Source organism: Leuciscus leuciscus, assembly GCF_965113295.1.
Source record: "Leuciscus leuciscus genome assembly, chromosome: 3".
In the NCBI taxonomy this organism is placed as follows: domain Eukaryota; kingdom Metazoa; phylum Chordata; class Actinopteri; order Cypriniformes; family Leuciscidae; genus Leuciscus; species Leuciscus leuciscus.
Window position 1 is genome coordinate 18,049,266 of NC_138727.1, and position 23,466 is coordinate 18,072,731.

Below are 23,466 nucleotides of genomic sequence, written 5' to 3' on the forward strand. Positions count from 1 at the left end.
TTCATCTGAATGTCAACATTTATATTATATATGTGTGTGTATATATATTTTTTTTTTTCACTATATATATAGTGAAAATATATAATTAGACACCCCTTGGGGGAAAGAAAATGGGACAAAAGGTCCCAAATGGCATGTAGTTACTAGTTTTATAATTTTACATTTTAATACTTATTGTAATTCACTGGGTTATTATTCAGTAATTCCTGGGTTATTATTCAGTAATTCCATTAGTTAGATGTACATTTCAGACATCACACTATTCATTAAAATATGTAGGCTAACTGTGTGACATGAATCAATTTTAATTGTGTGTGTGTGTGTGTTGAATCAATTATTATTATTTTTTCAATTGTATGTGTTTAGCCAGTGCTATGACAACTGAACTGAATTAGCAAATGTTTCTATTTGTGTCCCTTAATAACACTTTGGCTGATGCATCATCATCCTGCACACACTAAATTATTTAAATGTGTACATTGTTTCCTCATCTCACTCTACAAACAGTCAAATACAACCAAACCATTTAATAATATTTATACCTCAAATTTAGTGCAAAACACTGTTTTTCTAAGGACTCAAGCATACATATTCATTCATAACAGATTCATTCTTACCATTGTAAAATAATAAAGTTGTGAGAGTGGATTGTAAAGTAGGTTAGGAAAACTTGTTAGGATGTTATGAGGATTCTGATTTGAGACTGCCACAAGCACCAGTGCTGTCACACCACATAGCATCTCCTCTACTGAATTATACAGGAAGAGATGAAGTCAGACTATTTAAAACCTCAGCTTGCCCGTTTTAGGTTTGTTTCAATTAAAGGAGAGGTCCATTAAGCATTTTTGTCATTAAATTATTTTATAGGTGAATGTTGTAGCATTGCATAAATTTGCATTATGCTTTATTCAAATATATCCAGAAGAGCTGAATTTAATGGAAAATAAAATACTTTAAAAATAAACTAATCAATTATGATTTGAATATATTATGTTCTATTTTGGTCGACTTCAACATCTCATTATGGGATATCTTTCTGGGATGCCCTGTCCTTTGCATACACAATCTATTGCACAGGCACACATCTATTTAAGTCTCTAAATTTCTCTTATCCCATCATGAAGTTTATCTTTGGTTCAGTTACATTCAGTATATGGCCACTCATATCCCTCAGAAGACCATGTTACAACATAATGTAGTTTTACATGTTTGTACAACATAGTATGCTGCGTTGGCTGTAGGCTTTCTGTCACAAACAAACTGCTCTGAGATGCGAAGGTAAAGGATCCAAATGCAGTTTACTAAACAGAGTAATACAAAGACGTGATCCAAATCCAGGCAAGGGTCATACACAGGCAGGCAGTCCATACAAACAAACAAATCCAGAGGGTGAGAAAGGAACATGAAAACCAGGGAACAGGCAGATATAAAAAATCAGGAACAAGGGGGGGAGGGGGGGAACAAGGGGGGGAGGGGGGGACAAGGGGGGGACAAGGGGGGGACGAGGGGGGGACGAGGGGGGGAGGGGGGGCAAGGGGGGGAACAAGGGAAAACACTCAGAATTGCAGATGAAACAAACAGGACTTCACAGATAATGAATGAGTGTACATGGTTTAAATAGGCTGAGACTAACAAGGTAATGATACACAGGTGGATGCAATCAGGGATGAGTCCGGGCAGTGAGTTATGGGAAATGTAGTTGTGAGGGAATCACGATAGTCTGATGTGATAGTCTGGGGCGGCAGTGGCTCAGTGGTTCATGTAGGTTGTCTACAAACCGAAAGGTTGGTGGTTCCATCCCCGGTTCCACCTGACCAAGTGTCGAGGTGTCAAGTGTAGGGGTGGTAGTGGCGCAGTGGATAAGACACATGCCTTTGGTGTGAGAGACCCGGGTTCGAATCCACTGTGAGACACCAATGTGTCCCTGAGCAAGACACTTAACCCCTAGTTGCTCCAGAGGCGTGCGACCTCTGACATATATAGCAATTGTAAGTCGCTTTGTATAAAAGCGTCAGCTAAATGAATAAATGTAAAATGTAAATGTAAATGTGGAGTGCCCTCTGGTGGCTCTCAAAGGCACACCAGCTGATGACCGTTACACCTATGTTGGCTTGAACATAAGAAAGTATTTTTATGACATCCATTAGAATGATATTTATAATTCTGGGGCGGCAGTGGCTCAGTGGTTCATGTAGGTTGTCTACAAACCGAAAGGTTGGTGGTTCCATCCCCGGTTCCACCTGACCAAGTGTCGAGGTGTCAAGTATATTTGTATAGCGCTTTTCACAATACAGATTGTATCAAAGCAGCTTCACAGTATTAAATTAAAATAATACAACAAGGTTTGTTTCAAGTGTAATGTATTGATTGATAAAATTAAATTAAATGTTATGGTGTCCATGAGCAAGACACCTAACCCCAGCTGCTCCTGACGAGCTGGATGGCGCCTTGTATGGCTGACACCGCCGTCGGTGTATGAATGAGTGAGTGAATGGGTGAATGTGAGGCTATGTAAAGCGCTTTGGTGGCCATAGGTCTGTGAAAGCGCTATATAAATGCAGTCCATTTACCATTTACCATAATAGTCAAAAATGTATTTTGATCAATGAATATTTTAACATAGAGAACAGCTTGTGATTTGCAAGAGCACGTGCATGGGACCTCAAGAGAATGCACCAACAGCTCATGCTTTGAAAAGAAAGGGATGCCACAACAGCGTGAAATTCAATCTACCGTTTACACATTATCGGTTTCTATTGTCAATAATTACAGAGCCCAGATGTGGCTTGAAAACATATATGAGGAATTCACATGCTCTAGAAATGGACATTTTTGATGCTATGTTAATATCACTCCCAGGCGAGGTGCTTTGAGATTAAAGCCTGACTATCAAGAAGCCAAAATACACTGCCAAGAACACCTTGCAGCGCTGTACATTTGAATAATTTCTCTTTGATGCAATACAAAAGCAGCATTCAGTAATGTAGACATTAAATACACAGTCTTCATGAATACAAAAAAAAAAGCCACTTTGAAAGCCACTAATAAAAGTCATTGGAGAGGCAGAGTGTGTACTTATAAATCATGTACAGCAAGATTTCATGTTGACTTTATTGTGACTTCAGAATAATAAATAGAAAAACAATGGATGCTTTTGAGAGGAACTAACAATATCCAAGTTGCCAATATCTATTTCTGAATAACACTTTTCTCATAAATGTAAACTGAAATTTGTTCATTTAGTCTTCTAAAAAACAAAACAAGTTTGGTCCCTAAGCATTAAACCTTAAGCATTATTTTTAATTAATTTAAAGGTAAGATAGGTCATTTTTGTGCGATGTCTGCGCGAGCAGGGAGTGCGGAGGTATAAAAATACATATGCTGACTGACAGGATTGGACGAACATTTTATGGTCATACGCGTTCCACAGAATATACAGTGAGGAAAATAAGTATTTGAACACCCTGCTATTTTGCAAGTTCTCCCACTTGGAAATCATGGAGGGGTCTGAAATTGTCATCGTAGGTGCATGTCCACTGTGAGAGACATAATCTAAAAAAAAAAAAATCCAGAAATCACAATATATGATTTTTTAACTATTTATTTGTATGATACAACTGCAAATAAGTATTTGAACACCTGTCTATCAGCTAGAATTCTGACCCTCAAAGACCTGTTAGTCTGCCTTTAAAATGTCCACCTCCACTCCATTTATTATCCTAAATTAGATGCACCTGTTTGAGGTCGTTAGCTGCATAAAGACACCTGTCCACCCCATACAATCAGTAAGAATCCAACTACTAACATGGCCAAGACCAAAGAGCTGTCCAAAGACACTAGAGACAAAATTGTACACCTCCACAAGGCTGAAAAGGGCTACGGGGAAATTGCCAAGCAGTTTGGTGAAAAAAGGTCCACTGTTGGAGCAATCATTAGAATATGGAAGAAGCTAAACATGACTGTCAATCTCCCTCGGACTGGGGCTCCATGCAAGATCTCACCTCGTGGGGTCTCAATGATCCTAAGAAAGGTGAGAAATCAGCCCAGAACTACACGGGAGGAGCTGGTCAATGACCTGAAAAGAGCTGGGACCACCGTTTCCAAGGTTACAGTTGGTAATACACTAAGACGTCATGGTTTGAAATCATGCATGGTTCCCCTGCTTAAACCAGCACGTCAAGGCCCGTCTTAAGTTTGCCAATGACCATTTGGATGATCCAGAGGAGTCATGGGAGAAAGTCATGTGGTCAGATGAGACCAAAATATAACTTTTTGGTCATAATTCCACTAAACGTGTTTGGAGGAAGAAGAATGATGAGTACCATCCCAAGAACACCATCCCTACTGTGAAGCATGGGGGTGGTAGCATCATGCTTTGGGGGTGTTTTTCTGCACATGGGACAGGGCGACTGCACTGTATTAAGGAGAGGATGACCGGGGCCATGTATTGCGAGATTTTGGAGAACAACCTCCTTCCCTCAGTTAGAGCATTGAAGATGGGTCGAGGCTGGGTCTTCCAACATGACAATGACCCGAAGCACACAGCCAGGATAACCAAGGAGTGGCTCTGTAAGAAGCATATCAAGGTTCTGGCGTGGCCTAGCCAGTCTCCAGACCTAAACCCAATAGATAATCTTTGGAGGGAGCTCAAACTCCGTGTTTCTCAGCGACAGCCCAGAAACCTTACTGATCTAGAGAAGATCTGTGTGGAGGAGTGGGCCAAAATCCCTCCTGCAGTGTGTGCAAACCTGGTGAAAAACTACAGGAAACGTTTGACCTCTGTAATTGCAAACAAAGGCTACTGTACCAAATATTAACATTGATTTTCTCAGGTGTTCAAATACTTATTTGCAGCTGTATCATACAAATAAATAGTTAAAAAATCATACACTGTGATTTCTGGATTTGTTTTTATAGATTATGTCTCTCACAGTGGACATGCACTTACGATGACAATTTCAGAGCCCTCCATGATTTCTAAGTGGGAGAACTTGCAAAATAGCAGGGTGTTCAAATACTTATTTTCCTCACTGTATATATATATACATATAAAAAAATTTAGACCACTTAACCTAGTGATTGCTATCAGGATGTGAAAAGACTTTCAACCAGCATAACAAAAAAAAAAAAAATCTGGAACAAATCGTCTACCCCGCCTTTAAGGCATTGTTTCCCAACCCTGTTCCTGAAGGACATATTTCTGGTCACGGAGTCCTTACTAACGAGCTGAATCAGTTGTGCTTGATTAGGAAGAGTATGAAAATGTGAAGTGTTGGTTTGCCTCCAGGAACAGGGTTGGGAAACACTGATTAAAGGGATGCAAATAGCACTGATTTACTCAAAATTTACTATGCAAAATGCCAGGCCATTCTGAACCAGAGAAATGTTTCTGATGTGACAATATGGAGTAAAATACATTAGAAAACAGTTCACTGACAAGATTATTTATTCATTGTTTTTGTACAATTAAATATTCAAACAACATAAGACTATGATACAACAACAATGACCAGAAATAAAGGAGGATGTCATAATCCAGTCCTTGCTAATAAACAAATAGTTGTGATCAGTTAATCCCACCCATGTGCTCTTACCATTGGATCAGCAACAGTATCCATAAAGGTAAAGGGCCTTGTGTGTAACACTTGGGGTAAACTTTATCCTAAAAAGTAAGCGTGAGCGCAAATTACCGATATTAAGATTTAAAAAACCATATGTGCCAGTGCAAAGTTATTTTTATAAATCCCAATTGGTGGAAGATTGTACATACATACACGTGCATTTTGTATTATGCATGGCCTCATCTGAATTAAATGTACATATGCATAATGCCATCCAAAGGCATGATACTACTGCATTTAACAGTACTAAAAACTAAGAAAATAGATTATAGACTGTACAGTAAATATCACGTGCTAATAAGAGAGATACTATTATAATTGATTATACTTACTAAAAGAAAAAGTTATCATCCAGACTTATAGAAAAACTTTATATTATAAGTAAATGGGGCCCATTTCATATGAAGTGTCTTTAACAACTATGTACTAACATTTAAATGAATCATTTGTTACAATGCAGTTATTGTGCACATACATCGTATCTAAAACTCCTGCATGTAATTACAGCTGTAATTAATTTTCTGTAATTACATTTAGAATTACATTGTTGACCCTTTCCTTCCACCTTAACCAGCCCTTAAACCTAACCATACATCGAAACCTTACCCTAACCTTACCTGTATGTGTTTGCATTACAACATGAAAACAATAACTACATGGTACCTAACATTTATTATTATTATTATTGATGATGATGATGATGATGATGTAAGCATAGTAGTTAAAGACACTTAATACAAAATGTGAGCAGTAAGATTAATATACGTTTAAGCCTGGATGGTGATCATTTCTGATTTAAACTCCATACAGATTACATTTTAATTCCAAAAGTGGTGAATTAAATTAAAAAGCAGTGCAAATAGGTTTGTTACAGTAAAATATTATGTACATAGACACATAGATAGTGGCCACATTAATCCTGTAAAAATATTTGGTAAATAATTTTTATAAATAATTTTATAAATAAATGAATCTGAAAGCAAAATGAGAAGCCTAAGACACGTGGTTTCACCTCATATATCACAATAAAGTCAAATTATTGAAGATCTTTAAAACCATGATCCCCTCAAAGTGATTATACACAGATCCAAACCCCTCCAACTGTATCAGCTGCCTCTTAGTTATATGTTTAATGGGAAGAAGATTCCTAAACTTCATTTCAGCTGAGTTTTGCTATTTTCAGTCTAACTATTAAACACAGCATGTAGGAGGGAGAGAGAGAAGCTGAATTTGCAGCGGATTACAGATGTGGCTAGGTCAGAAAAGGACTTTTAGAAGGATTACTGTAGTGTTGTGGGAACTACATATATTTCAAAGGGGTAATAAGAATGCTGTTTTGAGAAAAAGAGATTTGGTAGGCTGAAATCTTGTGGGTTTTTACGATGAGCTGAGGTACATCCGCACAGCCGGGTAGAAGATGAGGATTGTCCCAAGCACAGAAACTGTGAGAAAGGCCCATAGGAAGATCCGGTCCAACACCTGAGCCACAAACTTCCAGTCCTGAACGACCTGAGAAACAAACAGACCCAAATACCCTAAATACACAGTATAAAGCAAACACTTATTATCAATAATTTGATAATTGATTTGAGTGGTACCTCTCTGATGAAGTGTTCCTTCTTGATGTGTCTGGAAATGTAGTGCACTGAGTTAGTGGCTTTCTCCAACAGGGCAATCCAGGCCTGGTTATCATCTTCCTTTAACCCCCCTCGTCCACCTCCGGCACTCTTCTGTTGCCCTTTTTTCATCCCTCGTTTTGGCTCTGGGCTCCTTAGCTCGATGTCTGGGTACTGATACCGATCAGAGTGCCCCCTCATGCAGAGCAGTCTGGGTAATCTCTGGAGGAAAAGACTCTTAACCCATGGTGCCATGGGATGGTATGTGGCAGAAGAACGGTGATGGACATTGATGACAAAGACAGTTACAATGATTGAGAATGTGACGAAGATCATGATAAAAAGCAGGTACTCTCCTATCAGAGGAATGACTTTAGAGGAAGATGGGATGATCTCTTCAATGACGAGAAGAAACACAGTGAGAGACACAAGGACGGATGTGGAGAGGGAAAGCTTTTCTCCTTCATCCGAGGGAAGGTAGAAGACCAACACGGTAAGAAATGACAGGCCGAGACATGGGATGATGAGAAAGAGTGTGTAAAAGAGAGGGAGACGCTTCATTATGAAAGAATATGTAACGAATGGAAAGGAGTAAATGCCGTCATGCCGACTGCCCCTCTGGCCGGTGGCATTCAGTATTTCCCATTCGCCATTGTCAAAGAAGTCTTTACGGTCTACGTATGCATCTACCAGGGTCAAGTCCACCATAGTGCCATCGTATGTCCACGATCCAAACTTCATTGAGCAGTTCTGCCTGTCGAAGGGGAAAAAGGTGACATCCATGGTACAGGCGGATTTATAGCTGGCAGGAGGAGTCCACATGATGGTACCATTAGACCTTACAATGGCTTTGGTCATTAGAGACCCTTCAAACCGGCCATCAGCACTGAGAGAGAGAGAGAGAGAGAGAGAGAGAGAGAGAGAGAGAGAGAGAGAGAGAGAGAGAGAGAGAGAGAGAGAGAGAGAGAGAGAGAGAGAGAGAGAGAGAGAGAGAGAGAGAGAGATGATATTAGCAACTATATTTCACATTTTTTGATGAAAATGTGAGTAGTTATTGCCCATGCAAATGTCAATGCTGCAATGCTCAGAGGTTCTGGACATTGCAGTAACACTTTATATTAAGTATATATACAGTAATAAAGTATGCACAAATAATTTGCATACTATTAATTTATAGTTTATTAATAGTTTATATATTGTAATATCTACATTATTAATATATGAACAGGCTATATACAAATAGTGTGCTCTTCATTCATTGTCACTGTAATTACCAAAATTATTATTGTTTAATTAGCTCATAAATAGTTAAATAATGCTTTGAATGCTTTATTAATAACTTATTAATCATATATAAATGTTTAGTATTGCAAACCAGTAGTTTACAGGGAGTTGTTAATTGTTATCCGGAGTAAATAGTTCTCATTTTAGATTAGGTCAAAAAATGTCATTAATTAACCTTTATTGGACATTAATTGCATTCATATTAAGTGTTTAAGTGTACTTTATAGGGACTTTCCATAGAAATAAAGATCTGTATATTGTACAAACTGTATATTCTATCCTCTAACCCTAACTGATGTATTTTACCAACGTGATCTCATGAGTATTTGTTTGTATTTTTTTTTACCACATGTATTTACTTACATTCGCATAAACACAAAAACATAGTGTATTGACATATTGACAGCATACAATACATCCCTTAAGATACAAGGTTAAGGGAACATAGTGAAGGGGTTGGATTCTGGAATCCACTGTCGTTTCAATACATATCCTTTGAGTGATTTGTTTTTGAGAGAAGCACCCAACACATGTTAAAACATATATTTACTGTTCTAGCTGACCCTAACAGCCTAGGTCACTCAGGCCCGTCTCATATGTGACCAATTCTTAGTTCAAGCATTTACATAACTTTTCATCTTCAATCACTAGAGAATAATGACAAATATTGTCTGAACCTCTTACTGAGAGAAAGTACATCTCATCAGTAATGTTTTAAGAAATTTTCCTGATCGGAGCTAGAGCTCGACCAACTCTAACCTTGAAGAAGCTGTGTGTCTGTGGGTGTGCGTGTTTGCCAGAAGCCTTTTGTTATAGGACCTGATGTTCGTGAGGTGAGCAACTGGCCCCCAGGGGAGATGAAATGACCATCTGACAGACAAACTGGAGCCTGGAAACTCAGATTTGTGACCTCAGGGATCCTGGGTGTCATCCAGATAATCAATGGAGAAATGCTTTTGACTAACAGCCCATATGTGGAAGTTTATCTGTCTTAACCAATCAGAATCATTCAACCTGACGTGATGACGTAGTTTAGTGACAATTGCTGCTGTATTGAGTGTGTACGCAGAGCGACCCACAAACTCCTTGCTGAGTGTGAAGCTGACTTCTGCTGATGAAACAGCAAACTATTCTTCAGTTGATTGCAACTCTGACTCCTGGTCTTATCATATCTGGTCCTGGGTCTTAACTGTAAGTTCTCCAACAATAGTTTAATGTATTTGCAAACATTTTAAGGAACACTTAATACTAATGCAATTAATGTCCAATAAAGGTTGGTTTAAAGCACTTAAATGACTTTTTTTTTTGTTGATTTTCCATGACTTAATCTAAAGTGAGAACTATTTATGGTTAATAAGTTGTTAACAAAGCATAAAAAAACATTATCTAACTCTTTAAATATGAGCTAATTAAACAATATTAATTTAGTTAATTTCAGTGACCGAATGAAGAGCTCACTATAGAGACTACAATATATAAACTATGAATTAACAATAAAATAATAGTTTACAACATATTTGTAAGTACTTTATTATTATATACATTGTAAAATGTTACCGATATGGCTAAGATTTTGTGAGTTACATTGCTACTGTATGCTGCTGCTAGGGTATTCTAAATGGGTTAGTAAATTAGATTATTGTGCATGTATTTGGAAAGAACAATAATGGTGTCAGATGGAATTATTTTATATTATAAATAGATTTTTTTTCAATTTCCATTCCATTTCTACTCTTCTAATAAGTATTTGCATTTTTTGCCTATTTTTGCCTATTTGAATATGTTATAGATCATTAGACATGATGTTATGGTGTCCTGGAAGGTCCCGAGGAGATACTTTCATAAAAACTTCAAAAAATTGTCTGCCGCAGTGTTTCTCAACCTTTTGTTTCTCAACCATCTTTATTATTTTTAATAAATAAATAAACAAACAATGTAATTTTATTGTTTTTATTTAATAATTACAATTTATTATGAATAAAATAGTTATAAATATAAAATATAGAAAATTCCTGCTTTTTAATTTTGCTTGATATTGGCAATATTTGCTCTCCTGCTACAGTTTTTCTATGTCTGCTATGCTTGAAATAAACTCTTCCAGCCTCAGCTACAACTACAGTTTTAAGATGTTGTTCACGGGCAGCCAATGAAGACCATAGGCTGGCATTATGCACATTTGTTGCAAATCTGCGAAGGTTTGAGCAGAAAGTAAGCCTGGAATCACTGACGACTTGTTTCAGGCAGTTCAGAATTGGTTCTTTCTTTCAGGAGACAATAGCTCCATTTATTGAGCCTTTTGATCTTTCTTCAAAGCTATATAACACACTAAATAAAAGGTAATATCAGAAAAAGCATAACAGGGTGCTTTAAATACAAATTGAGTGTCATCTAGAACAAGCACACAAAAACTGGCCAATTGTAGTCCGATTAACATTGGATGAAGCCAAGACACAACTGCATTATCTAATATGAGCATCTGTATGACATTATATACGTATAAGAGGTCATAAAAAGACCTACTTCTCATAAAGAACGATGTCTGGTAGCCAGATAGATTCTGAGGGCACTCTGATGGATGTGATTCCACCATAATCTTCTGGATTCCAACGAAGCTTAGCGTCTGTCCACTCCTACAAGAAATTAATTAAGCATGAATCAAGAAGGTATTTTGGGACATACTTAAAAATGAAAGCATGATTTCTTTGGGTTACCTGCCACAACCAGACATTTGTAGTCATTAGTTGATTCTTTTCATCCTGAAGACAGAAATGAAGAAAATACACAATGAAAGGTGAAAAAATGTCACTAGTTGCTAAAATGCGTTTACACCATACATGAGCTTGAACCACATAACATGTTTTAAATGAACCCGAATGCACCATTTCTCTCAAAGCCTCATAATCTTTCACTATTGACCTACTTGTGTCATTCAGAGGATTAACTCAACTGTGCTATTTATATATGCAGCTCAAAAGATAGTATTTTATGTATTTTGTTTCATTAAATTGAAATTCAGACCCTGAATAGGAACCAATATACTGAGACACATCTGTTAAATAAGAATGGTGTGAAAATCAATTGTTCCCACAGTGTTCAGTGTTTCACTTTCACCAGCCAGAAAATGTATACTGTCAAATCATGACAACAAGGTGAGTGCTGAATATCATGTTGATTACAAGATATGACCATCAGGTGGCTCTGCAGGACAAATATACATAGGATGTGCCTGAATCCTAAAAAAAACCTTGCTGCCTCACTGCTCAGACTAAACAGGCTTCCAACAAAGCACCATATTGTCACGCTGATTATCCTGGTTATGTCTACAGTGAGGTTTAGACATAATTAAGCAAATATTTAGTGACTAAAATATGTACAAAATGTAAAAAATAAATAAAGTTAGGAAAAATGTACATTTATAAATTATTTTAATAATTAAATTCTTCATCGTGTGCAATTTTTATTATTTCCACAAACCACTGAAAAACATGGACAGGATTGTGGGATATCATAGGCAGCCGTCTAAAAACAATCAGATCAGATAAAGGCATCTTAGTTGGCAGGATGTTATGTGGATGTAAATTCTAGATTTGGACAGCTTCCGACATCCTGCTTGCATAGGCCACATTTTCAACATCCAGAGTTCTACTCTATGTGAATGAAAGGTTTTAAAGGGATAGTTCACCCAAAAATCAATTTCTTTGTGGTATGATCAAGTTTGAGCACATATGAACTCCACAATAAAGTTGTAAATGCCAGTGAGAAACTCTCAATCTTTGTTAAGCCACGTCTATCCAAGTTTTCAATTAAAGAATAATGACAGAAACAAATTGGTACTGATCATATTAAGTTTGAATGTTCATGGTACAATTTAATCTGTTCCCATTTTGTGTGCTTTTAATAAAGAATATTGATAATACTTCACAATAAAGCAATAAAGATAAAAATCACTTCATGCACCTCATGTTGCAATTGTGAAATTGTAAGTAGGCACATCTCAAGAGGACTTGAATACAGCAATGTGAGGAAGCTTTTTTTTTTTTGCTCTTGTGAAATTAAAGAATTATATTCCCATTATAATCACTGTACAGGGTTCATTTGAAAACATATTATAATTTTCAGAATTCAAAACTCCCTCCCCTAATGAAACAACAAAAAGGAATGAAATCCAATGCTACATGTTAGAAATCTAAAACATTAACCACATTTATATATCAAAATCCCTATTTAGTGTTCAGACACTTGTACTACCTAATCATGATGATAAAATAAGAACATAATAGTATAGACAATATGATTCTTATGCATTTCAGCATAGGGGTCGACCGATTAATCGGCCGATTTTTTGCATTTTTTTACGTAATCGGCATTGGCCAATATCCAGTATATCAAGCCGATTATTAGGTGGGCGCATCTGTGGGCAGCCTAGTGTTGTTGTTGTTGTGGAACACATGTTCGACGCACGCTGCGCCTAGAGTCATTTTCCAGCAGTGAGCAGACCTCATCCAGTGCCTAAGGAAGGAGCTAAGTTCCTTGGAGAAAACTCCTTTATATTTAATTAAAACCTTTTGATATGTTACTGCCAACTTCGAGAAAAAATATGAATAGGCGACATGACGTTCGGCTACTTTGAATATTGATAGCGTAGTTGAGGTTGCATTATCACAGCAGAAGGGTTGCTATCATGTCACAATAAGTAAGCAAGAATTTTGCAATTACAGACAGAGAATCTGAGACTTTTATTTGTTCTTATATTTGAGAGGGTTGTCACTCAATGCAGAGAAATAAGTAATAAAAAAGTGACCAACACACTAAAGGACTGGCTTTGCTTTGCTAGCGCCGTCTTTGCTAGGGTTGGGTAGCTACAGACAGACCCGGTGCTAATACGGCACTGGTGCCTTAGCGACCGTTATTTACCGGACCGAATATCAATGCGGATTTCTGTGCTTAATTTCAGTGCTACTGTTATGCCTGTGCTTCTCTTGGATGCTCTGAAAACGGACGTTAGAAACGTGACGCTAGTCAGCAGTTAACTTTAGCATACCGTTAGCTAGTAGCTGGATTAAACACTGTTAAAATGCTGGCCAAACAGTGTAATGTGTGACTGTATTTCAGTGTAGACTAGGGGTGGAACGGTACATGTATTCGTATTGAACCGAAACGGTACGGGCGTCACGGTTCGGTGTATAAATTTACGCGGAGAATACATGGTATAAAAATAAACACAACTCGCGTGCAAATTAATTAATGTAATGCGGAACTACTGTTAGATACGCGGGTTCTTTAGGGACACCTAATCTGTAGCCCCGCCTTAGCTCTGAAGCAGGCTGCGATGTAAAGATTGCAATGCTGGAATATGGTGTGCATTTATGGTGTGTATGTGTGTGTGTGTGTGTGTGTGTGTGTGTGAGAGAGAGAGAGAGGGAGGGAGAGAGGGGCGCGGGCGCGATCGAAAAGTCGCGTGTGTTTAAAGTCGCAAAGTGTTTACTTATATTTGTGTGTGTGAGAGGCGCAGATGCGATCGAACAGTGGAAACATAAAAACATACACCGTCATTTTGTTTATACAAGACATCATTCAAACTGCAAAGTGTTTAAGTTACTGTTAATTAAAATTTTAAGGAAAACAAATATATTAATCTGAAATGTAGCAAATTAATTTTCAATTCATTCAGGTACAATTACGAGATTGGTGCAGATTGGTCAAGTGTTCAATAAATGTTTTTGTTGAGAAATCTTGTCTATCTTAAAGGTATAGCGGAGGATGTTTTACTTCCTGGTGGGTAGTCTAAACTATTGGTCCTCCTAATTGTCAATCATTCTGGTGAATCAATCAAACTTTTCAAAAAGTGGAGAGGGCGGGTCTTATCTAAAATTTGGAAAGATCCTCCGCTATACCTTTAAGTAATTATTTGTGTTACATTTTATCTTTCAAATAGAGGCTAAAAACAAGCACATAATCGGCCAAATATCGGCCAAAATAAATCGGCAGCATTAATCGGCCATCGGCCGACCCGGATTTCAAAAGATCGGCATCGGCCTGAAAAAAACCATATCGGTCAACCTCTATTTCAGCATGAATTGTTTTGTGAACGTGTCGCAGTGTAAATGCAGTTTTTTAAATGATTGAAATAATTGTAAATAAGTAATCAAATGTAACTGTATTAACAACTTGTCTCTAAAATAAAGATCAACTGATCACCAAGAACGGTGTTTGCCTTTCTCTGATTCCTGTGAAGTACACAAAGGCAATTAATATTTCATAGGTAAAAGATTAAACATTTACACATCATGTAGATTTATTAACCCCACACTATTAAGTAGAGCCAGTCTCACTATAACGTCAGCCAGTAGTTACGTGGGAAGTGTTGCATGCAAACATGCTCATACAGTAAGACATAATTACTCACACACTTTCTGTACAGTGCATTATTGCGTGATTTATGGATTTATGGAATGTTGCACTGACTCAGACTTTGTGATCTGATTTAACGTGGGCAACTGGAAGTAGCTTAAAGGGACAGTTCACATAAAAGTGAAAATTCTGTGATTATTTAATTTCATTGTTCCTAACCTGTATTCTGTCCAAATAATTATCTGAAGAATCTTTTTGCAGCTCATTCATAGTGACCAGAGTGCTTCTTCTCAAAGCATCTTACACCTTCTCAACTGGCTTTACTCTCTGCTTATTCACAATGGTAAAATGAATGGATTATAAATGTCTGAATGCATCCACATAAAACAAATGATTGCTAATATGTTTGAAAGAAAAGCATAGTTAGGTTTTCTAGGGCTAATCAACATAATTATGTAATAATTATAAAATAATATTTTCTAACAGAATTATTCACAACCGTCCATTATACAGTTAAGGTTTTTGCATTAGGTATAGACGCACGTTAAAATATTTCAAATCCGATCCGAAAATTCTGCATAACCACATGCACATTTTCCACAAGACACATGGCAGAGGCAGCACTGATTTTGCATGCTGACAAGCCATAGAGGAGACAGAGGCTAGCTGTAACAAAGGGAAGATGTTAGAAGGCTACTATCTAAGAAATTAAGGTTATGAGTCAAAAGTCCAGTTACACAAATGGCTGTTTTCAAACACTGAGCGTAGCGTTAGTTCTGGCAGGTCAAGTTAGTCAAGCTCGCATCAGCTGGCTCTCAGCTGATCCATGTCTACCTATAGGAATACAACGCCTATCACAGCATCCGTATATAAGCTCCTTCAGTATTATCAGCAGCTAATTACCCTCCTCCATCCCCAGCTCCTCCTCTCGTCCAGTCAGGATTTGGCATTCTGATTCCCCTTGAATCAGACTAAACTCTCGAATTACGTTGTACATTAAAATATTGACATTAATGATATCTGCAATATATTCATGTTGGTTCTGTTCTGTTTACCCTAAGGGGGGTTATTGCTGCTCTCGCTGCCCTTGTCCATGCTTGGCTGCAAGGATGCGCAGAGAGTTCTTGCCCAGAACAGAACCATACCGCCAATCCAATCCGGTGCAGGGAGCCGGAGAAAGCCGAAATTTATCTTTTATAGTTGTTTATAGAATCAATTATCACTTAAAATACTACTAAGATCCATATTACTATCACACGAGCCAATGGCAATTAAATGCACGGATGCATAGCCAGATTAATGAATGAAATACAACTGTTCACGAACAGAAGATTGTATTTGACTCATGCTGCATACACATACACAATGACAATTATGCCTACTGTAAATATAGAGTTACAACTACGATTAGAGTTTTTTGCATAAAATGCACCGTGAACATTCACACGTTTGCCCTGTGATAGGCTACAATTTATCTCCATAAATACTATTTCCTAAATTCTGAGTGTTTTTAGGATTCAAGAGAGGTGACTTGCCTTTCAGAGGGTGACAGCCTCAGCACTTCATCGTTGTGTGCCGTTATGTACCATTTCGTCACGTTAAAAGAAATCAGCTTTCATGCATTCCCCGTTGACGCTGCGGTACGGGCTGAGTGGATACAGAAGATCCGGTGGGATGACTTCAACCCGACCAAATTTTTAAATGAATATAATTTTCAGTGTATTTCACCTGTGCGTGTATATGCTTTCTACTGCATTTATTTTGTGCAAGTGAGATGAGTAAAGATCTGTTTCATAAATAATAATAATAATAATCTGTCTGGTGTTTATAAGCAGCACATACAGTATTGTACTACGTGTAAAATATACACAAACTTACCTATATTAAATTGTTTGTGGTACTTACAGTAAAAAAATTTAATGTAAAATATGTGATGATAATATTGATCGAGCAATTGATGCAAGTAAGTAAAAATATATACGCAGAATTGAGAAAATAGTATTTATGGAGATACATTGTAGCCTATCACAGTGCAAACGTGTGAATGTTCACGGTGCATTTTATGCAAAAAACTCTAATCGTAGTTGTAACTCTATATTTACAGTAGGCATAATTGTCATTGCGTATGTGTATGCAGCATGAGTCAAATACAATCTTCTGTTCGAAAAACAGTTGTATTTCATTCATTAATCTGGCTATGCATCCGTGCATTTAATTGCCATTGGCTCGTGTGATAGTAATATGGATCTTAGTAGTATTTTAAGTGATAATTGATTCTATAAACAACTATAAAAGATACATTTCGGCTTTCTCCGGCTCCCTGCACCGGGCGTAATGCGAAACCGGAAGTGTCTAAGCACACACTCGCTGATCCGAAATACAAAATGGCGGCCACATGCAACTAGCCTATTGTCAATCGTCTTTGACGATAGTGGTCCTGACAGAAACCTAATTTTCCAAATTACTGCTGCATTGTGTTTTTGATTTAAAATACAAACAGATCTCTGTATCAGTCTTTGTTTAATTATTATTATGCCTTATATGTACTACAGAAGTATAGCCTACTATGTTATAATCAATGTAATATCCAAACAAACGATATTAAATATGTTATATTAAAGGGATAGTTTATCCCAAAATGTTAATTCTATTTATTTACTCACCCTCATGTCATTCCAAACCTGTATGTAAAACCTGTACTTTTTTTTTCTTCTTCCACAGGTTTGGACATTTTTTTTATTTTTTTAAACTGCGCCATCTCTGTGTTTTTTTGTCCATACAATGGAAGTACCACCCTCTTTGAAGGTGAATAAATGATTAAAGAATTTTCATTTTTGTGTGAACTATCCCTTTAATACTATACTGTTTTATATTAATAGATTCATTTTAACCGCTATTTATATTCGACCACAACTATCTATTTATATTATGTCTCCTGGTTTCTTTTTTAAAAGGGTTCTGCATAACCATTGACACAAATGATCATCTTCAAATTGCCAAATTGGTAAAGCATTTATGGAACTATTGTGTTGTGGTATGGCATGATAAAAGTGCGTCTAGTAATATTACACACACACACTAGCATTTTCAATCAGGTTCTTGAATGCTCAGCATCATCAGGATCAATACACGGGTCAAAAGAGAAGAGGAAAACAGAGAGATAGGATCATTTAGATAACGCAAAGTGTGATACAGCTGGTTGTCATGATGATGTGTTGAGTAAATAGAGTCTAGAAACTATGATCTGAGTTGCCATTCTCATATCCGGCCTAAACTAATCAGTTGAGAAAGAGAACAGGCTGGTCCAATTAAATTTGCGACCGACTTCAGCATTATGTCTTATTTCAGAGTGAAACAGAATATAATTATTCAAATAAACAATTAAACAAATAATTTTTTTGTGGTTTAACTTGCACATATTGCACACTTGCACAGGACTTCAGCGCGAGACTACAGCTAGCCTAAAACACTATTTAGGTGAATTTAAACAATGGCTGGCTAAGTTGCTAAACGCATCTTGTTGTCATGTATGGGCGTCTGTTCATGTTGGACCGACATTTTAATTGCATTTTGTGTCTGTTAAGAGGCACAAAGACACTCTTTATATATATGCCCCCATAACGTTTTAGCTGAGTGGGAGCTCTGGGCATTAGCTGTAGCAGCTCCGTGTTGCAAGCCAATCCGGTTCGTTTTTTTTTTTCTATAGACAGTACTCACAAAGGTATAACGATCAAGATTAACTTAAAAATTGCCCGGAGTTCCCTTTCGTTCAGTCACTACAAGTTACGTCACTGAATGACGAAATGGGGGTTTCGCTTAGGATCTTTTTTGCTTTATCACCTTCGAGTTCTTACAAAACGAGCCAATGGCAAAACAATGCCATGGGTCTGGAGAATTTGCATAGCGCAACTCCACCCCACCGCGTGGGTATAAAAGGAGCAGCGCGGCAATCTCGCATTATGTTTTTGCTTCGGAGCCAAGTGTTTCTTCACTTCTCTCCACTGCAAGCTGTCTATGAGTTCTAAATACGAAACGAGCGACTCTTCAGTGGTGTTGGTGTGACGCCGTGTTCCAGCGAGATCTCATTCCTGCTGCTGGTCTGTGCAGTGATCTGCCAACAGTGTGTGTTTTCTCCCTGGCGCTTCAGCACTGCTGTTGAGTTTTATCCTCTCTAAAAGAGCTGCACGCGGCGCGTCTTTTTAAAGATGCTCGCCCGTGTATTTCTGGGTGCGGTAGACAGATTAATTTTGCTGATGGGCACGAATGCTGCCTGCCGTATTTGGGCTTAAATCACACTCAGGCAGCATTCGCGGATGAGTCATGTTCTCATTGCGGGAACATAACCATCGCCATTGAACCATCAATCATGTTGTGATCAAGACTCAATAACCTCCTTAGAGGTAGAGTCCCCTCTGCCACATCCCAATTTATTCTCTCCATGAGAGGGGATACTTTGGCTGGTGGCCAGGGTGAGTCTGCCGGTGTAGAACAACCCAACGAATTCTCCTCGGGCCACACCCCCCTCTTCCACATTGCAACCCGTGAGGCTTCCCGATGAGGTCGCTGGCCAGTCTTCTGGCGGGCCCAGAGTTTCATTCGGCGCCCCAATGTCATGTCTATCACCGCATCACAAGGTGGGCTTGAGTCATCTGGAGATGAAGACTCGGCAATGTTGGCACCCCCGAAGGAGGCAGCACTGATCCAGAACTGACTGCCATGCTTTCCCGGGCAGCTGCGAGCATCAGGCTTGTGTGGAACCTTCCGCCATGTCCTGAGCTCTCAAAGCTTGATGATTGGTTTTTGGGGGTGGCACGTGCTGACACCCGTCAGCACCCGCCCCCCAATTCCTTTCTTCCCGGAAGTGCATGAAGAGGTCATAAGATTGTGGAAGTCTCCTTTGACTTTTCATGACTGCTTAGCGGCCTCTTCCGCCTTCTCTGCACTTGATGAGGGCGCGGCCAAAGGGTACACTGGGGTTCCCCCGCTGGAGCATTCTATGGCGATGTAACTGTGTCCCCACAGCGCCTCCACCTGGCGTGGCGACCCTAAGTACCCCTCCAAAACCGGTGGGACAGCATGACCTGGTCGTCAGGTTCCTGAGGGGGGCGAGGAGACTTAGGGCTCTGACAGAGCAACGCGAGCAATGTGCTCCCTTTCATAGTCTACACGTCGGACGCAAGCAACTTGCAGTATCGCCCCCACCAACAACGCATAGTATTGCATGCAACGGTGCGTCGCGTATCAAAAACTGGGACGACACATTTTGCTACGCATAGACGCATAATGGCGGCCGAAGCGTAGCGAAGCGTAGCGATGCGTAGCCTTGCAGGCGCGTATGCAAGAGCCCTAAATCCTCATCACTCTCCTCTTATACCCTCTTGGGACCTCGCAGTGGTCTTATCAGCCATGCAGAGAGCTCCCTTTGAGCCACTGTGATCAGTGGAGCTTAAGTTCCTGTCTATGAAGACAGTGCTCCTGGTCGCTTTGGCCTCCATCAAGAGAGTAGGGGAACTGCAGGCATTTTCGGTTGACGAAGCGTGCCTAGAATTCGGCCCGGCTAACTCTCATGTGATCTTGAGACCCCGGCCTGGATACGTGACCAAGGTTCCCACCACTCCTTTCAGGGATCAGGTGGTGAACCTGTAAGCGCTGCCCTCGGAGAAGGCAGACCCAGCCTTGGCACTGCTCTGTCCAGTAAGCGCCCTCCGTGCTTACGTAGACAGAACGCAGTGTTTCAGGACCTCAGACCAGCTCTTTGTCAGTTAAGGTGGAAAGCTGAGGGGAAAGGCTCTCTCCAAGCAAAGGTTGTCTCACTGGATAGTGGACGCTATTGTCTTGGCTTACCAGACGCAGGGTCGACCATGCCCCTTAGGGGTGAAGGCACACTCCACCCTGAGTGTGGCTTCCTTCTGGGCTTTAGCGCATGGCGCCTCGCTAACAGACATCTGTAGAGCTGCAGGCTGGGCGACACCCAAAACTTTCGCGAGATTCTATAATCTCCACGTAGAGCCAGTGTCCTCTCATGTACTCGCTTCCACTAGCCAGTAAGTAGGACCTTGCTGCGCCATTCCGCTCCATGGACTGGATACGTGCACTATTCACTCAGATGAGTTCTTCTTAGACCCTGAGTTCCTCTTGCACTGGTGATGCCGTCACCAGAGTGCATGCCTGGTTGGTCAGCCCTCGTGATTGGCTAGGTGCCTCCATGTGCATGGCTCCCTCGTCGGGCAACCCCCACATGTGTATTTCCACGGTAAGTCTCCACCAAGCACGTGTTTTCCCTCTGCAAGACCTCTTGCCATCTCGAGGTTGAAACATTCCACCCTGCGGGCTGGATACCTCTGAGTTTTCCATATGCATCCCGCACTCAGGTCATATGTGTGTTCTAAGTCCTCCCTACGGGTAGGCGCTGTGTTACATATTCCACCTGGCATATGCCACTCAGTGTACCATGGTATTATTGCGTTAAGCCTAGCCCTTCGTGCTAGTCTCACAACAGGTAGCTCAGACTTGCGCAGGGAACTGGAAGACAGCCGCCGTGGCGTGATTGAATTGGGACCCACATTTTGTCATTCAGTGACGTAATTCGTAGTGACTGAACGAAAGCAGGGAACGGAGACGTTATGTTCCCCTGCCACAACCGCTGTACCGCTAGAATAGCCGGGAGTTCAGTCTCGGCTCCTCAGCATAACATAATGCGAGATTGCAGCGCTGCTCCTTTTATACCCACGCGGTGGGGCGGAGTTGCGCAATGCAACTTCCGCAGACCCATTGTTTTGTCATTCCGGCCATTGGCTCGTTTTGTAAGAACTCGAAGGTTATATGCTTCTAAGCGAACCCCCCATTTCGTCATTCACTGATGTGACATCTCTGTTCCCTCCTCAGGGAACGACGGTTACATACGTAACCGAGACATTCTTTTTTTCGAACAGACGAGCAGAGTTTTCAGACAGCAAAGCAGCTGATAGCATTTGGACAACTTTTAAGTCGATTTTAAGTCGTTATTGTCATTCTATGTTTTATAATTTAATATAAACTTATATAAACTTTTAGCCTGGGAAAACCCAGACAACTTCCGGCAAATTTGGATTTGCTCTGCAAGTAGTCTGGCAAAGAGCCCATTCAAGCCGATTTCTAATCCGTCGAAATCGCGGCACCAATCAGAAACGTTGAGGCGGGCTTTACACAATGACGATCGCTCTGATTGGTTTTAGGTCTATCCAATTGCGCCCAGAGGCATTTGAGCGACGTCCGTTGGTGAAGCGCACCAACTTTTAAATGCATTGTTATATTCAAATTGCAAACACATGAGGACAGTCTCCAAGAAAGACCCACTGGCAGATGAACGTGCTGCTACATTTCTCTCCGAAACGGTAGGAAATTAAATTAGATTTAATAGAGGATTTTAACTGTGACAAGATGATTGACAGGGCAGTTTAAGTGACAGGATGCACGCGACAGATCCGTCCGATAAAGATGACGAAGTAGTATGTCCCAAAGCTTGCCTACTTTTTTGCTACACATTCAAAAGTAAATACCTTTTCTTCACAAAAAGAGTACATACTTTTATGGCGTAGTGTAACTTAGGCGAATTGGGACGCAGCATATGGCTTTACACGATGACGATCGCTCTGATTGGTTTTAGGTCTATCCAATTGCGCCCAGAGGAATTTGAGCGACGTCCGTTGGTGACGCCCCTTTGGAAATGAGTTATTAATTAAGCTTTGCCAGACCATAACTCAAATGAAAAGATAACAATTAATTAACAACAAAACATTGCATTTTTATTTTTTGGCAAATAAGATGCAGCACAACAGAACTTTATAAATTTAAAACATGGATGAAAAAAATGTATTGGTTGTATGATATTTCTTAGAAATAATAATATTATTATTATTACTTTGAGAAGTTAGTACGGCTACAGTTTTGATTTATTTCTGTCATAATTTCTTGAAGTTTTATTTTGACGGTTTGTCATGAAGATCTCAGTTTTAGTTTCAGTGTGTTTATTCAACTGTAGTTTTTCTCAAATGAAACGGTGTGAAGTGACTCTCAAAGCAGCTCTGGAGATAAAGTTCATGTGTTCATGTCCTCATATATTGAGACGGCAAACGCTGAAAACACTGGTCGTCACAAATGTGTGAGCTTGTGTATCAGACTAAACCGCACCGTTCATTCACATAGAGACACACAGAAATCACTCATTAGTGACATGCACTAACTGGCAGTTGTCGCGTTAATTTGTACAGCGTGATAGGATGTCAGATTAATCCACATCGAGTAAAAAGTGCAGAGCTTATCATCGTTATTGACGTAAATTTTAACGCAATCTCGATATGATATTGTTATCATCAAGCCCTTTGTGTGTGCTATTTGTTCATGCATTTTGAGACTTAGTTGAAGATCAGATTTTACAGTGTATATGTGTGTGTGTCTCACCACATCCACCAGCTGGGAGATCTTCAAACCGAAGCGAACGGTAATCGTGTCGTTAGCGTGAAGGACAGGTCTCACCCACTTCTGATAGCCCCGAAAAAGATTCCTCAACAAAGTGTCCTCCATCTCAGCCAATGAGACAAATTCTTCAGGCGCTA

At 39.4% G+C, this 23,466-nt stretch overlaps 1 protein-coding gene across 1 annotated transcript in view; it reads right to left on the reverse strand.

The window, feature by feature from the left end:
• Positions 1-5,256: 5,256 nt before the first annotated feature.
• The window catches only part of chrnb3a (cholinergic receptor nicotinic beta 3 subunit a), a 28,966-nt gene continuing 10,756 nt past the window's right edge, over positions 5,257-23,466 (reverse strand). The window contains exons 2-6 of the mRNA XM_082164599.1: positions 23,312-23,463; positions 11,233-11,277; positions 11,042-11,151; positions 7,220-8,123; positions 5,257-7,130 (exon numbers count right to left, since the gene is read on the reverse strand). Of these exons, the coding sequence (XP_082020725.1) occupies positions 6,999-7,130; positions 7,220-8,123; positions 11,042-11,151; positions 11,233-11,277; positions 23,312-23,463 (1,343 nt within the window). The 3' untranslated portion in view covers positions 5,257-6,998. The remainder of the gene's footprint in view (positions 7,131-7,219; positions 8,124-11,041; positions 11,152-11,232; positions 11,278-23,311; positions 23,464-23,466) is intronic.